The sequence below is a fragment of the Falco punctatus genome (assembly GCF_963210335.1).
Source record: "Falco punctatus genome assembly, chromosome: Z".
Lineage (NCBI taxonomy): Eukaryota > Metazoa > Chordata > Aves > Falconiformes > Falconidae > Falco > Falco punctatus.
Window position 1 is genome coordinate 19,819,091 of NC_137586.1, and position 15,264 is coordinate 19,834,354.

Sequence of the window (15,264 nt, forward strand, 5' to 3'; positions counted from 1 at the left end):
AATATATAAAAAAGTTAGGTTAGTACCGGCATACTACACAAGTGGAGGCAGCTACTGCCCATACTGTTCCACTGCGCAACGTGATCAGAAATACATGTAGGGAACTGGACAGTGCTTATGGAGAAGAAGGGAACCCTCTAACTCTGTAAGCCCCCAAACGCTTGGTAAGTGAACATCTGTGAAACCTTGCTTGCTAAGAGTTTGGGGTTTGCTATAATACTTAGGTCCCAAGGACCTGAGGCATAATCTAATAGTGAAGACAGAAATTTAGCTTACAGATCCAGACTACAAAAATAGGGAGACTTTCAAAGAAATAGCTTTTATTTGCAGGTCAGGTCTAACATAGTAAAGATACAGACAAACTAAGAATCTATTAGGTCTCTCTGTTTCACACACAAATAATAGAAATATTTGCATTATGAAGCTTTGCATTTCTTACGTATCATTTTCCGTGACTCTACAACTCTGTAGCAGCAATAAAGAGTCAAAATGCCCATCACTAAAATGAGAATGATTCCAGAAGTAAAGCCTGCCTGTTAAGAGGGAGAAATAGTGTTTATTTATCAGTAACTACAGAAAAATGAAGAGCAAGCCATGTTACAAAAAACATTTTCCTACACATACATTTTTCATAGTTTTACCTGTTTTATTCCCCATGGGATACTTAATATAGATGTACCCATCATTGTATTCCATATCATAAATCTAGGATGCAAAGAAAAAGCCAGTAAATAATTTGAGGAGCATTCTTAATTCACACTATCCTCTTAGCTACAATAGTTATGCATACAATATAGAACATTTAATAATAATGCATTTTCTGGTTAATATATGGCAAGGTGCTTAACATACATTGTCACTATACTGGAGTTTTTACCATAGCCATCTGTGCAACTGTCAACTTTAAAAGCAGTTCCCAATGGACTGTATACGTAGATTTCATCAGGAGCTGGAAGTACATGATCAGGAGCAATCTAACAAATGGATAAAAACCAAGATTTGTTAGTAACACCAAAGTTAACTATTGTCCCAAATACAGGAAGTCAGCTGTTGTAAATCACAAAATCTTCCCATGAAAAGTGCATTTAGGAAAAAAACCAAAAAGGTTGGACTACATTAATTTTCTCCCCATGAAAAAAATCCATTGCCCAGAATTTTAGCTAGATAGCACAAAACCAGGCTTTACTTCTACAAAATGCCTGTAACGTATACTATGCACAGATCATGCTAGTTTAACCACTGCAGTTGACCACTGCTTAAAACCTCTTAAGATGGTAGAAATGTGTACACACATCCAGGCAGCCTTTACCACTGTTAACAAAATTCAAGCTGTTTGTATGTTTTCTTTGGATGGTGAAGGCATTGAACAAGAAGTCAATCACAGCTTGTGATAACACAAGACCTTGTTAAGGTACTCAGCTACTAAATATTTACTTCAAAGCAAGCTGCAGAGCAATTCTCCCCCTGCCTTTACTTGTGTGTCTTTTATGAACCTAGGCTGTGGAAGACCTAACATACCAGAGACCACTCAGTTAATCTGGCCTGTCTTTGCCTTACCAGCGCCCTGTCTGCAGGAGATGTGAGCCTGCTGTAGTAGTGAATCCGCTTATTCATTGCTGAAGCTTCATCAGTGACTCTTTGCATATCATCGTTCACGCTGACTATGTTTGTAGGCTCCACATGAAATGGTCTAAAGCAGGAGGGGGGGAAAGAAAAAAAACACACACCCTTAAAACCCTTAAAAAAAAAAAAGGTAACATAAAACTTAGAGAACAGCTCAGCATCACTTAGGATGAGTCTGACATTCACTGACAAAAAGCAAATGCAAAAAAGATCACTGCCATGAGAGAAGCTGCCGTCCATGAAAGAACCATGTGTTTCTATCACCCATATTAAAACAGTCTCTTGCCCAGATTCTGCAGGGCAGCCTAATAGCAAAATTCAGACCTAGTATGCAGTCTGTTAGTTCTCAACAATGAGTCACACCAGAACTACATGTTAATATGCTTGGCCAAGCTTATTAGTGCTTATAACCGGTGTTGCCAGAACTAGTGATGAGGAACAGAGGTAGAAACAGAAAGCGTGAGAATGCAGAAACAAAAAGAAGACAAAAAGAGAGGAATAAGTGGTGGTAATGAGGACCACCTATGAAAAGGCTAGGAACTACTAATCTAGCCAAAAACACTGTAGGAAATGGTGCTTAATGGGGAGGGAACCAAGCCCAAATAAGTCCATGTGGTCATACTATTTTTAAGCCAACACAACTGGGAATGGAATTTCTCACAGGACGTGGAACAGATGTCCATCTGCAGTTCTGAAGTACTTCACCACTTCCCTTGAGATTTAATCAGGGTAATCACAGAGAACAGGACTATCAGCAACAGAAAAGTCCTACATCTCTCATACAGAGGTGTACAGCATGCAGGTGGTCTCCCCTCCCTCCTCCCCAGATGAGTTAGGCTGCAGGCATGGTCACAGTTACTCAAGGAGAAAGCAGCCACACCAAACGCTGCTTGTATTCACTGTACACACTTAGGTACAGAGCAAGCAGAGTGATAGCTGCTCCAAAAGTTACAACACAACATAAATCCCGCTTCATGCAAGGGGCGCTACCAGAGATATGTGACCTAATTAACATATTGCAGAGGCGTTTTTTTCTAATCAAGTATAATTTACTTCCATACAGTCATACTGTGCTTTTGCCTAAATACAACATTCACTCCTAACACTGATGGGCTACAAACAAGAGAGGAGATATTGGTGACCTGTAAGCCTTGATAAAGGGTTTTGGGTTTTTTTCTCTTTCACTAGTGCTTTTAATTTCTACAGCAATCTCAACAGCTTTCTGATCTTCTTTTTCCAAGTTGAGGTTTAAATCTCTCAGAAACAAGAAGCACCCCAAAACCAGAACCCACAGAAGTACAGATCACAAGTTTCAGGCTACCAAGAGCAGAAATCAGGTCAGCAATAAATCCATGCCATTTTTCCGGTAATATGAGTAAAGTCTATTTGAACTGTTTTCCAATACCCATTCCTGGCTCAGACTACAAAGGGACTTGGTCAACCCTTCCTGCCCCAGCTCTCAATACCATGACAAAGGTCCTATTCTCTTTCCCAGTGAATCATTAAGCATTTGCACCATGGCATCACCTTTTATCTGGAAGGAAGAAAAGGAATACAGCTCTGAAGGTGGTTGTTACATCTTTGGAAGGGATGAAGGTAGGTCCTTATTCCTGTGTGCTTAAGGGGACACAGGAGTTGAGTATTTGTGGGACTAATGAAAACTGAATTACAAAAACAGAGAAAAATAAACAACTTATGCACAAATTATTTCTTTCCTTCATCCTAGACCTTACTAATTCTTACATCTTCCTTCATAATGGAAAATTGGCTTAGATTTGCTTATATTTCCCACTTACTGCAATAAAATCGAACACAGTTTCAATTTTTAAAAGATTCTTAATTGAATTGGTTTTTTTTTCCATGTCTGTGAAGTGAAAGGGGAAATCCCCATTTTGTATATGGACTTCTGTGGCATTTGTATAAACAATTAGGAAAGATATTGCAACTGAACAGGAATAAATTTTAAGCAATAGCTTTATTACTCAAGTCAGAGGTACACAGGACTAACCAATTCCATAGGTATGTAACACAAAAATGGACTGTCAGCCCTAAAGAACTTCCCTTGTTTTAGCTTAAAATTTATTGGGCTGATCCAACCACTGGACACTGCTAAAAATATTTCATTAGAAGATTGGTAAAATAAAGACTGTAGTTATGAAAACTGGAAATGTAATATGTTTAAATGCCTCCCTACCCGACTCAGCTCTCTGTTCTTTTATTTTTGGATCACTGACACGTATTTAGAACACCTAAAGTGCGTATTTTGCTAATTATGTGGCAGCTGCATATTGAGAAGAGCTTCATGAAGACTGCGCCCTCCCCAACTCCAGTTATTATTCTTAGTACCTCCCCATAAACTTCCATTGCTACTGTGGAAAAATTACACTGAGACGAAGTCTACATTTTGCTTCATAGTGAGTAGCAGATCTGTGGCAAAGACTTCCTTCAAAATGATGTTTAACAACTGCTGAAATGGATCTCAAAGAAAATTCTTCCAGACTGAAACAAAGCAGATTATTTTTTAAAGCAATTCCAGCTAAAGCCATGGATGATTTTAAAATTAAAATAACAGAAGACATAAATACAACATCCTATTTTATGGGGAAAGCAGAGTTGTACGTCAACAACCAATCTATAAGAAAGAAATTATTCAGAGAAAGATATTTCATTTTCTTCAGTATTATGAACAGAGTCTGGATGGAACAAACAATTTATAGTGTAGCACAAAACAGAAGGGTATGATCCAGAATCTATCTATGGGTGAGGAAAAAAAAAATCAGAAACAGCCCCAAAGAAATTCCATAGATCTACTGCTGCTGCTTCCTGCCTGTAAGAGTGCACATGTTTAATGCTGCCAGTACTTGGGCTAGTTCCCCTCTTGATCCCTTCTGGTGCACCTGTTGAGAATGCAAATGATCTGAAACAGTACTTAATTTTCTCTTTCTCAAGGTACCACTGCATCTCTACTTTTACTGAGCAAGCAACTTTGCTAAAATACACTCTCCACCCATCAGTTTAATGGTTGTTAGAGAGCTCTTTGAAAACATCAGTCTGATTTGCATGCTATGCAGAAGCTATGCAGGCATGCTGGGATGCAATCTTCCTCCGTGATCTCCACTAGCAGAGGGTAGCATTCTGTCCAGGATCAAGGTGATTTCCCAGACCCCAGATACAACCAGATCAAAGACTAGTTGTAAGGCATACTCAGGCAGAAGTCTGAGAAGCTCTCAGAGACTCAAATTCTCAAAGGCTGAGATTTTCAAAGCAGATGGAATATAATCTGGGATGTATTTTGGAAAACTCCAAAACTTTCTGATTTATACAGGCAATCACATTGATCTCTCATGGGGCAAAATGATTATGAAAAGGATGTGGGACAATGTGATTCTGGGGGAAGGAGAGAGGTTGCACAACTGGAGGGTGTGACTATTAATGCAAAACAGTGCAGGCAATTTCCATGCATTGAGATAGAGTATAGTATCCAATGGATTATTATATCCATACTAAAAAACACAATTACTGATTGTATTTCAATAACTAGCCTGAAAAACAATGCTCTTTTTATCACAGGGCATACACACCAATAAAACACAACTGTTTTCCAGAGCATAATGAGCATGGACAAGACACAGGGTCTCATGCATGAGGTCCACACCTCGTATACACTACACCCTGTATATGTATTTCAGAAACCATTCCCAGAAAACCTGCAGCTACACTCATCTGCTAGTTATCTCTCACACAAAGGGACAGTTAAGAATTCTAGTCCTGATCCAGGAAAGCAAGAAGAGAGTTTCTGTCCAAACTGTGGCAGCAATTTTTGCATACAAAAAAACCCAAAGAGAGATGCTTGTGATTAAAATTGTTTCCAAATATTGTTCTAGGCAAAGTTCAAGTGTTAGATTTGGAGGGTTAGAGGGAACAGCACAATAGGAAAATGTCTGGCAAACTACACAAAATCTTGCAACTGAGGGTGCTACATCTTTTTTCTGAATATTTTCAGCAATGTACTACACCTTACAGAGCAATGAGGCAGTATGACAAATACCTACTTCAAGAAGCTTTGAACTAAATAACACTGTTTTCTAAGTCTCTTTGCTGAAACTTTTAAACAGCGAACAACTGGTTCTGGACATCTGATCAAAAAGCAGTGTTATCAGCATCGAGCTGTTACAATATAATACAATTTTTTTGTGTCAGTGTGTCTTTTGGCTTTACATGATAGCATTAGTGACTTTACATTATACAAGCCTTTAATATTTAGATAAAAATGAAAAAAAACTTCTTTACAGTGCTCAGTAATTTTATTCCTCTCTTCCAAAATGACCACAAGGAGCCACTTTAGCTTACTGCACAGATGTCTTTGACTTCCCACATCAACTTTTCAGGGATGCCATAGGATTATTACACAGAAATAAAGCTAGTAAATTCCTAGGGCTGTTTTACTGAGTCATCAAACTATTATAGGAATGCTGTATATGGCACAGGAGAAACTAAGGAGTAAAATTGCTTCCCTATCACGGAAATTAAAGTAAGGAGAAAAAGCAGTAAGAGGACAACTCATAGGTTGCTATTTCTTAATCAGGAACTGCCTGTCTGCATAGGAACATTACAGATTTCAGTGTGTTTCTTTTAATGAAAACTGTTCTGAAGAGTTCCACGAATGACTAAGCATTGTAAACAGTATACTTACAGTTTATCCTGTAAGATCTTTATTCTCTTCACAATACAATTTACTTAATTTTTTTCCCCACAACCATAACACTATTGTCATTACAATTACTGCATGACCACTCAAGTATCTTAAAATGCTGGATGCAGAAGCAAAATAACCTTTCAGAGCACGCTACTACATCACATCCGTTGCTCCCAGGACACACATTTCAACAAAGAATCAGCTCTACCACACCACACCACACCACACTTCAAGCACTGTTCCCTTTTTTGTGTCAAAGGCAAAGCTATTCCACTCTTCTCTTACAAAGAAAAACCCAAAGGTTCTTAATTAAGGAGGTTCTAAGTCTCCCCAGTTAGGGAGTAGTAATATTAGAAATCAGTAAACATGTTAGCAACACAGAAAACTGAAAAGCAGGCAACTGAATAAGAAGACCACATGGGTGTGGAGCAGTAAATGCACAATGAATGCAGAGATAGTAGTTTTGCACAGGTTAGTTCTGACCATTGCCTATCTTTCTGTGAGTTAAAAGAACTTTGAAAATAAAAGGGAACAAACCACTTTTGCATGAAAAAGGTTTCTCTGACTGCCATCTACAGACACTGTTTAATTTATAACTGTTAAAGCTCACCTACTGATCTCTCCTACATTTTGTGAGCACACTACATGACTCCAAAAAGAATAAAGGGTCGATCTCCCTTTAGAAGGGGGCATTGTCAAGTTTCTTCATATGCAAAACAACCAACACAAAACATCATTTGTTTTTCTTTGAAGGTTCAAGTATTCCTGAAGAAAACTGCAGTATCTGTTGACAATAAGTTGATTTAAAGAGTAGTCAGAAGTAAAAAAGAAACCCTCTCTTGCATACAATAATCACCAATAAGCCATTGCAGCAATGACATTCTAGTTTTTAAAGGGACCTACAAAATGGGCAAAACACACCTAATACTGTGTGAGTAATTCCGGTCACTGTGAAGAACAATAACATCCTTTTTAAAAGGATTAAAAGTGGTTTTATATTTCCCCTAAATTAGCAAAAGAACACTAGACAAAATAATTTACAACTCTGGAAAAACAATTAACTTATTGTTCTTATGTAAACACTGAAAAGCATGCCTTTGAAATATCCTAAATCCACCAAGCTGTTAAGAAAACCAAGTAACTATGTAAATGCTGTCAAATCTCAAACAATCCAAACAAAAGAACAGCACTAAGACAGACAAACAGTGATTATAAGCAAATCACACAAAACACTTCAAGAACTATCTCAATGAAAGCAAAATGACCACCCACCAACATCTGATCGGGTTTCTGAATAGCAAGTTAAAAAAAGAGGAGCAAGCTAAACAGAGCAAATCACATACTGTTTGATACCTTTATGCATGATAAACCCATCTCCCTGGAGCTGCTACTCCCTAAAGCTCTAATGAAGAAGCCCTTCAAACCACCCACTGCTCTCACCACAACTGACATAGACCCTGATGGCCTGTTCTTCCTTGTTTCTTCTTCTGAAGATGGAGTTCGACCTTGTTTGGCACCACTATGACTTCCAGGCCTTCCTGATATCCAGGGCTCCTGCCTTTAATCCTTCTGCCTCTGCATGCTTGGAAGGCAAAAGACTAGGTTGCAGAAAATGAGAGAATGAACTCAAGGGAAGAGCAGTAAGGACAAACTGGACAGATGTGCAGAACTGGAGGTTGCGGATGCAGGCAGACAACCAAGTACACACTTCTGCTTTTGGGGAGGGAACCAATACCACATACTATGACCTTTTATGAAGCTAAGCATCCAAACTTAAGAAATCACAAGAAAAAAAAACACACAATGAGGAAACAATACCTAACCTCACTTTTGAAAAGCAGATCTTGGCATTTTGATGTATCAGAGAGGCGTAAACTTCTCTTGTTGCTACTGCATCACCACACTACCTGAAACTCACTGCTACTCAGACAGAACACATACTTCCTCCAACACAAGGAGCTCTCAAAAGCCATATAAATTAGCACTCTTCTTATGCTAGGAGGGCAACGAGGGGCTCAGACGCTCCTCAAAAAGAAGATGAAGCCAGAATTAATTTTGCACATTTCTTTTCCCCACTTGAAAGTACTCTACTACTTCCTAGTCTTCACATCCACAGTTCTGCATGCTACTACACCTGTGCTCTGTTCCCCTAGGCTCACTCAGACCCTTACCCTCCTTCCTTTGCTCGTAGAGAAAAGAGAGATTGTTTAGCCCCTGGCTAACGTGTAAGTAGGCTCATCACGGCATTCCAAAGCTGCAGGCTGAGACAGCAGCAAAACACTATAACCAAGAACTCTTTTTTTTTTTTTTTTTTTTTGCTGAAGTGGGCCCCAGCAAGACGATTTTGTATACAACAGTGCCATCTTCAGCTCCTTCAGAAAAGCTGCTCTACTGAAATACAATGCTGGATGCAAAGGCCGGGGGTGGGGGGGAAGCCATAAACAGGGTCCAAGAGGTATTACACAGTTATTCCTCCGTCTAAAAAAGCAGAGCTGGTGCCTCCAGCTAGTATCAGAAGGGCAGTTCCCACTCCAATACAATTTTTGGTTCCAGGACCAACTCACAGAAATCTTAACTGTAACAGCAGAGAAAGTCTCCCACTCAGACCCTCCTTTGGGGAACAACGCTATTGAACTCTAGGAAAACATGTAAAATAAACATATATATATATATATATATAAATAATTTTTGCAGACATGGCAAAAAGGCCGAATTCGAATTTTTCATATTTGCTGAAACTCAAAAAATACATTTTTTGGTAAAGGTCATTCAGTTCCTTCAGTACCAGCAAATAATCTATTTTTCCAGCATCACCTGCAGAATGCATACAGAGCCATTTATTTACACAAACTGACATCCATTTATCTACACCATCTGGCCAGGTTTCTTGCATAGCCTCAACATTTCCATTTGTTGTGCTAAATAAAATCCATCATGCTTCAGTATACACACATGATACTCAGTGTTTGAGGAGCACTTTAAAAGCCAGATGCCAAGTTCTTACTGAAGCACTCTCTCTGAAATCATGTCAACAGAAAAGTCTTATAAACAAAACACAATATGAACATCTGTTCATCTGGTGCTTGGAAATAATACCATATAGAGAAAAGCAGGAATGGTTTGTACTGAGATCCTGATTTCTAAATGTTAGTCTTCTGTCTTTGTAGGATTCTGTTGCTAAAAGCAAAGATTAAACAACTCATTGCTATACAATCATTCTGTAAGTTCAGCATTCCTTATACCTTTTGCACTTGAAGTCTTCTGGATTAAACTGTATATTCATGATTCCATAATTACTTTCGTCACCTCCCACAGGAACCAAGAGAGGTTTGGTATCCTCTTCCATATTTGTGAATGTGCCACCTTCTTCTAGGTCCTGTCAGTTATTCTGCCCTAAAAAAAAATAAAAGTCAACTACAGTTAAGCAGAACTGTGTCCCTGCTACTTAACGTTGGCAGAGTCCCATAGCTTCAGAAGCTCCTGGGGAGAATTGCACCAGAAAATCCCCCCAGCTTGGCACTTAAGAATTCTCACTCCACAATGCAAATGTCACCGGGCAAGTACAGCGGGGGATGGTATTTTTTATAACACATGATACATTTATGTAAAGTGGTCAATGTACAATTACAATCTGAATCTCTTTTAGCAGCACAAGAGGCAATATAAAGGAATATGATGGATGCCGTTGCCTATATTGGGACTCAAACAGGTTTGCAAAAAACGAGGCTGGGAATCTGAATCTTCTTTGACCTACCACAGCTAAGATTCAAGTCCACTGCATGCAAGTTAACATCAAATATATTCATACGCAGGTTTTATCTTCCTGCTTTCAAAGGATGGGACTCTTTCTTATGGCTCCATCGTAAGACCAGTGTGATTTTTAAAGGAGCTGTATTTCCAATTTGTATCAGTACAGCTCAGAACAATGTATCAGTTATTAGAGACTATTGTTTCACTAAATTACTTCAAACTTTGCAGCAGACACATATGCCATTTTCCAGTGTACTTCCCAGAATAAAGATCACATTATTGCAGTCTAGGCTCTTTGAATTAAAGGCAATAAATGTTTTAATAATGCATTGATAATAACATATTATATGCATTCAGAGCACTCCTGGCCAAACAATAGGAAGCAGATAGCTTTTAAGCTAATGGAATTCTACTTATACTGAATTACAGTCCTCACATGGCACTTCCTGTGGTCTCATGTGCAGCTGAACAAACATAATGGCTTTAACAGCTGTCATCCCTGCTACCTCCTGAAAATTCCTCCTCCAGGACTCCTCCAAACAAATATGGTAGAAGTATCTGCTTTTTCAGTGGGACAGTTTTAGAATGTTAGACAGGTTGATGGAAAGATAGATGAGAACCAGAGCTGGCACAAGGTAAGTAAAGATGGCACTGGATTTTTGAAACCTGGGGTGGTGATGGAAGAAGATAAAATAGAAAGATCAAGGTATTTATTATCCTTCTGCATCCTCATGGAAATACACTGTAAAGGCCCAATACCAGAAACTACATCAAGCTAAGTTAAGCACTGACATGATTCTATCCCTTCCTAGCTGCATGTTGTCAATCCTCTTGCATTAGCTCATCCTGCTAATGCCTCCTGCAAAAAAACCCAAAAAATGTGAAGGAGGGGATGAAAAAGGAAGGAAAGTTAGAAAGTTTTCAACCACATTCAACCTACTTTCTATGGCTCAAACAATTGCTAGAGGAGGAGTGCAAAAAAACTGAATGAAGTTGCAGTGAGGACTGCAGAAGCACTGATTTAAGACTAGCTCAACTTGCTGAGGAAGTGCATTTTAGAAGACAGGCACCTGCTCCCCCTCTCCCTCCCTGCCCCCAGTGTGCTGAGCACACTGTAAGGGCTCTCAGATCTCAAGAGGAGGGGACCACTAGAGGCACCAGTTCACACAAATTATACTGGAAACACTGGTCCTGCCCTTGACAGCTCATAGGCATTTGTGATCTCACACTAAACTCGACTTGGAAGACTGATCCAGATGAAAATTAAACATTCTTTCCCTTGCTTTAAATTCAAATCAGTGTTGAGCTCGGGGCTTGCTGTCTGGCTGCACACACTTGCATGCTTGTGCAAAAGAGGGGATAGTGCATAGGTGAAGCCATTTCATCTGGCAATGCTGCCAGTTTCCTCCTAGTTTCAGCATCCATACCAAAATATTTGAACAAAGTTACTACGATTAAAGGGATGATTTTCTCTTGTTGATTTTAGCTCTTTTGAGAGGACAAAGTAAGTGATCAGTGATAACAATCCAGGCAATCTTAAGAGCCCTATTTGTACTCCCTTAGCATCCTCTTTCTCTTGCACTTAATTTTTGCTTTTTTTCTCTCTAAAGCTTTTTTTCCTTTCCTCCTTCCAGAACCTCTCCAAGATGGAGCTTCTGCCTAACAACCCTCTTCTCCCACTCTAGCCCTTCTATAAACCATCAGTTCAGATTCTTTATCTTAAAGTCCTTCTCCTCCACATCATTGCTGCTGGTTCTTTGGCCTCAACTGAACATCTTACATTCTCTCATCCTTCTTAGCTCTTCTGTGATGCTCAGCTTATGAATTCCTGCTCATTTCCCCTCTATATTCTCTCTCCTACACACTGTCAAAATTGCTTTCCAAACCTGCCTTTACTAAGCACTGCTTATAAAGAGATTTCTTAGTTCACAGCAATATTCTGATTTCATTCCATGTGGCACTCTGTTCCTTTTGAAACCCTGTTCACAGCTCCCCTCTCATTAATTTTTTTCCTATTGATTTCCCTTATTGTTCTATAGCTCTAGGTCACCTCCTTCCCACCTATTGACTCCTCACACCGCCCCACCATTAAATTTACCACAGTGCACATCAACTTCTGTAACAAAACCATGGGCCCCTAAGATTTCACACACTGCTGCAGCTATCAACCTACTCCCCTGCCATTCCCATTATGAAGAACTTTTTGCATCCCTCTGACCACACCTGAAGACAGCAGCCTTCATGGATTTTCTACAGCCTCTTTCTTTCTAAAACCTCACCAGTGGTCTCAGGTAGAAGACTGGTAATGTGGTATTATCTTCTTTTATTCCATTTTTTCCTTTTTCACCTTAACATCCTGCATGCTTTTTCTGAACAGGATACACCTAGGTCTCAAAAACAAATTCCTCACATTCTGCATTATGCAACTTTATCAGCATTTAAATCACACTTTGAATTTAGCCATAAAAATGCAGATGAAAATTTACATTCCTAATGGCTAAAAAATGACATTTGAAATAAATTGAAATCACAAATACTCCAAAGTGGTTTCAGCCACAATTTCCAGAAGACTGTATATATATCCCTTTGTTCCACAGGCCCTGGTTTACAGTGCAGATTAAGCAGACACTAATGCTATTTTAAGATACTGCTTTAAACACATCCTTTCCTTAAAACCTCTTTTAAATAACATTATTTGTGTTTTACAGTTCAATCCGATGAATGCAGACAACATTGATCACCAGCTTGATTTCCTCTGCACTATGGCTACAAATAAAGAACTCAGAAGATTTTATAGCATTGCATAAAGAAAATAATCCTTCCAAAACACAGCATACACTGATTAGCTTGATGGCATGATTTGGGGCTTACGGAGTTGTTGCTTACTGACTTCTCTAGGGTCTACTTAGAAGTGGGATTGGTGCAGACAGTTTATTTTTTAAGTGCTTATTGTTGAGAACACATAGGTGAAGCTTATGAGGAGCAATTTGATTACTTTACAAATAGATGCAGCTATCACATACATAAAGACTGCACCTGGAGCCAGTACAGCTTAAAAGACAACTGTAAGCAGAAGAGCAAAATGAGGAAGAATGAGCCTGATTAACCTCTCTCTTATCTAATTTCTACCCCATCTGGCTGGACTTCACTCTCAATATTAACATTTTTAATACATAGGATGGAGCCAGTCGTGCTACCTGAACTTATTGCCCAACAGTTTCCATTACAATAACCTCTTCTCAACTGCTTATTTGCCTAGTGTCCTAGTTGTATGACAATTTTTTTATACTGGGTATCTGATCAACGTTCACCTCATAAAATTAAAGTTTCTTTTAAAAACCTGTGATATGACATGCAGTATTCTCTCTTTGGTCTTAAAAGCCTACAATCAGGACTAGGATGTAAAACACAAAGAATTAATGTCAATAATCACAGTTGCTGGACCAACATCATTCTGTTTGTGTATTTTACGACACAGTTCCCATGAGGCCACTGTTGCATTCAGAGAATTAGTACAGATCTCTGGGAATTAACATACGGCTTCTTGGGAAAAAAGGCAGCTGTTCTAAGGAAACCTAACTCATTTGTTGTCAAACTGGACTTTCCTGCAAGTTGGAAAGAGTTTACTGCTAGCTATAGTGTACCTAGAGTTGGTGATACAAATTCATGGTACTTTGTCTTCAACAATGCTATGAATTAAAAAAAAGCACTGCTGTTCCCAACTGCTCATTCTTACAGTCTAATCTCCTATTTGTGATGGCACAGCTATTTGTTTTCTTTCTTCTCTTGGTGGAATGAACAGGACTGAAGAATAGATCTGGCTAAAAATATAATATCTGAACAGGAAGAGAATTGTTTAGGGTCTTGTTTGGGGTTGTCTGGCTTGTAGTGCTGCAGAACCAGCAGTTTCACTGTCCAGTTGAAGAGACATTGGTATGGTTTGTGGTAGAAGGCAATATTGCTAGAAGTGTAACTATAAGCACAGTCTGAGGGACAACCTACCTGACAGGATGTTCCCTCTTTTTTCCCTTCTGCTTAGAAGCTTGTGTAATGCTGCAAAACAGAAGAGCACTTGTGTTACACGCCACTGAATGATGTTGAATATTTTGAACACAACCAAGCAACTTTCAAACTCAGCATTCAAAATTAGTGTATTTTTCCCTGCACTTTATTCCCTATCCTTAGAATAAGGATAAAGCCAACACTTGCCTTATCTCATAGACATGCTGTGAGGAGAAACTAACTTTCACATAAAACTTAGCTGTGATTTATATTACTCCCTGCAAAAAAATCCAAGAGGAACAGTTACGGTTTGTTGAGCAGCAAATAAGGCAGATCAGGTCTCAGGCAAAAGTGAACTGAATACTATCACTTTGTTCTCCAACAACAAGTCCTCTATTCTGAGAACTGTTCAGCTTGAGAAAAATAATGATCCAATATAGAAATGTTCCCAATCTATACCATATGTACCAAGACGACTAAGATTGCCTAGGCAATTTTAATTTTCATTAAACTTAGCTAAGTTTAATGCTCCAACCTCTGAATACTTCAGCTTTGCAAATTCTGCCCTTTTAAACACAGGTTTGTATGTTTAATTATCCTTGCACAGATCCTGGCTTTGCTTTGTAACATATTTCCTAACAAATGAGAAATGGGGATTCTCTCAACATACTGCACCCTATATTCTTCTCTAAAAATCTTTCTCTCCTGGTCCTCTTGCCATTTGCTTTTCACCGTTCTACTCTTCTGCAAGTTCCCTTTTTTCACCTGCATAGACCTGCTTTCTGTCCTCTGCCACAGGGACCATGTGTCTCCTCTCTTCACTTCTGCTAGTGACAGCAGAGATGAAGGATCAGAGTGCTAACTGCAGTCTCCCACAACCAAAATCTTATTGATGATAGAAACAAAGGAAGAAATGGTATGTTTTCCCCTGCAGCATGCTGTATTGATGCTGGAGGTAACAGGCTATGAGAATGTTTTCTCTGCACTTGTATTTCTTTTACTTTCCAGCTCAGTTTTCACGAGGAAAGTGTTTAGTTCTGCTTGTGAAACTCCTACCCTATCATGTAGCAGATATCTGCTACTTAGCCCTCCAACATTTGATTCCAGAAGGAAATACTCTGGCTTTGCTACTCCCCCCAGAGTTAAGTGCTGTTGAAAATGCCTCCCTAAACTTTCATGGCTGTATCTAGCAC

The 15,264-nt window shown here is 39.0% G+C and overlaps 1 protein-coding gene across 11 annotated transcripts in view; it reads right to left on the reverse strand.

The window, feature by feature from the left end:
• Positions 1-15,264, reverse strand: part of SLC38A9 (solute carrier family 38 member 9) — a 78,825-nt gene that overhangs the window by 55,258 nt on the left and 8,303 nt on the right. For 5 of the 11 annotated variants that reach the window (XM_080373106.1, XM_080373102.1, XM_080373105.1 and 2 more), the window contains 6 exons: positions 14,072-14,122; positions 9,562-9,712; positions 1,558-1,690; positions 853-974; positions 642-705; positions 440-533 (listed from right to left, as the gene is read on the reverse strand). In XM_080373106.1, the coding sequence (XP_080229232.1) occupies positions 440-533; positions 642-705; positions 853-974; positions 1,558-1,690; positions 9,562-9,665 (517 nt within the window). In that variant the 5' untranslated portion in view covers positions 9,666-9,712; positions 14,072-14,122. The other 6 variants (XM_080373110.1, XM_080373109.1, XM_080373111.1 and 3 more) reach the window with 5 other exon arrangements.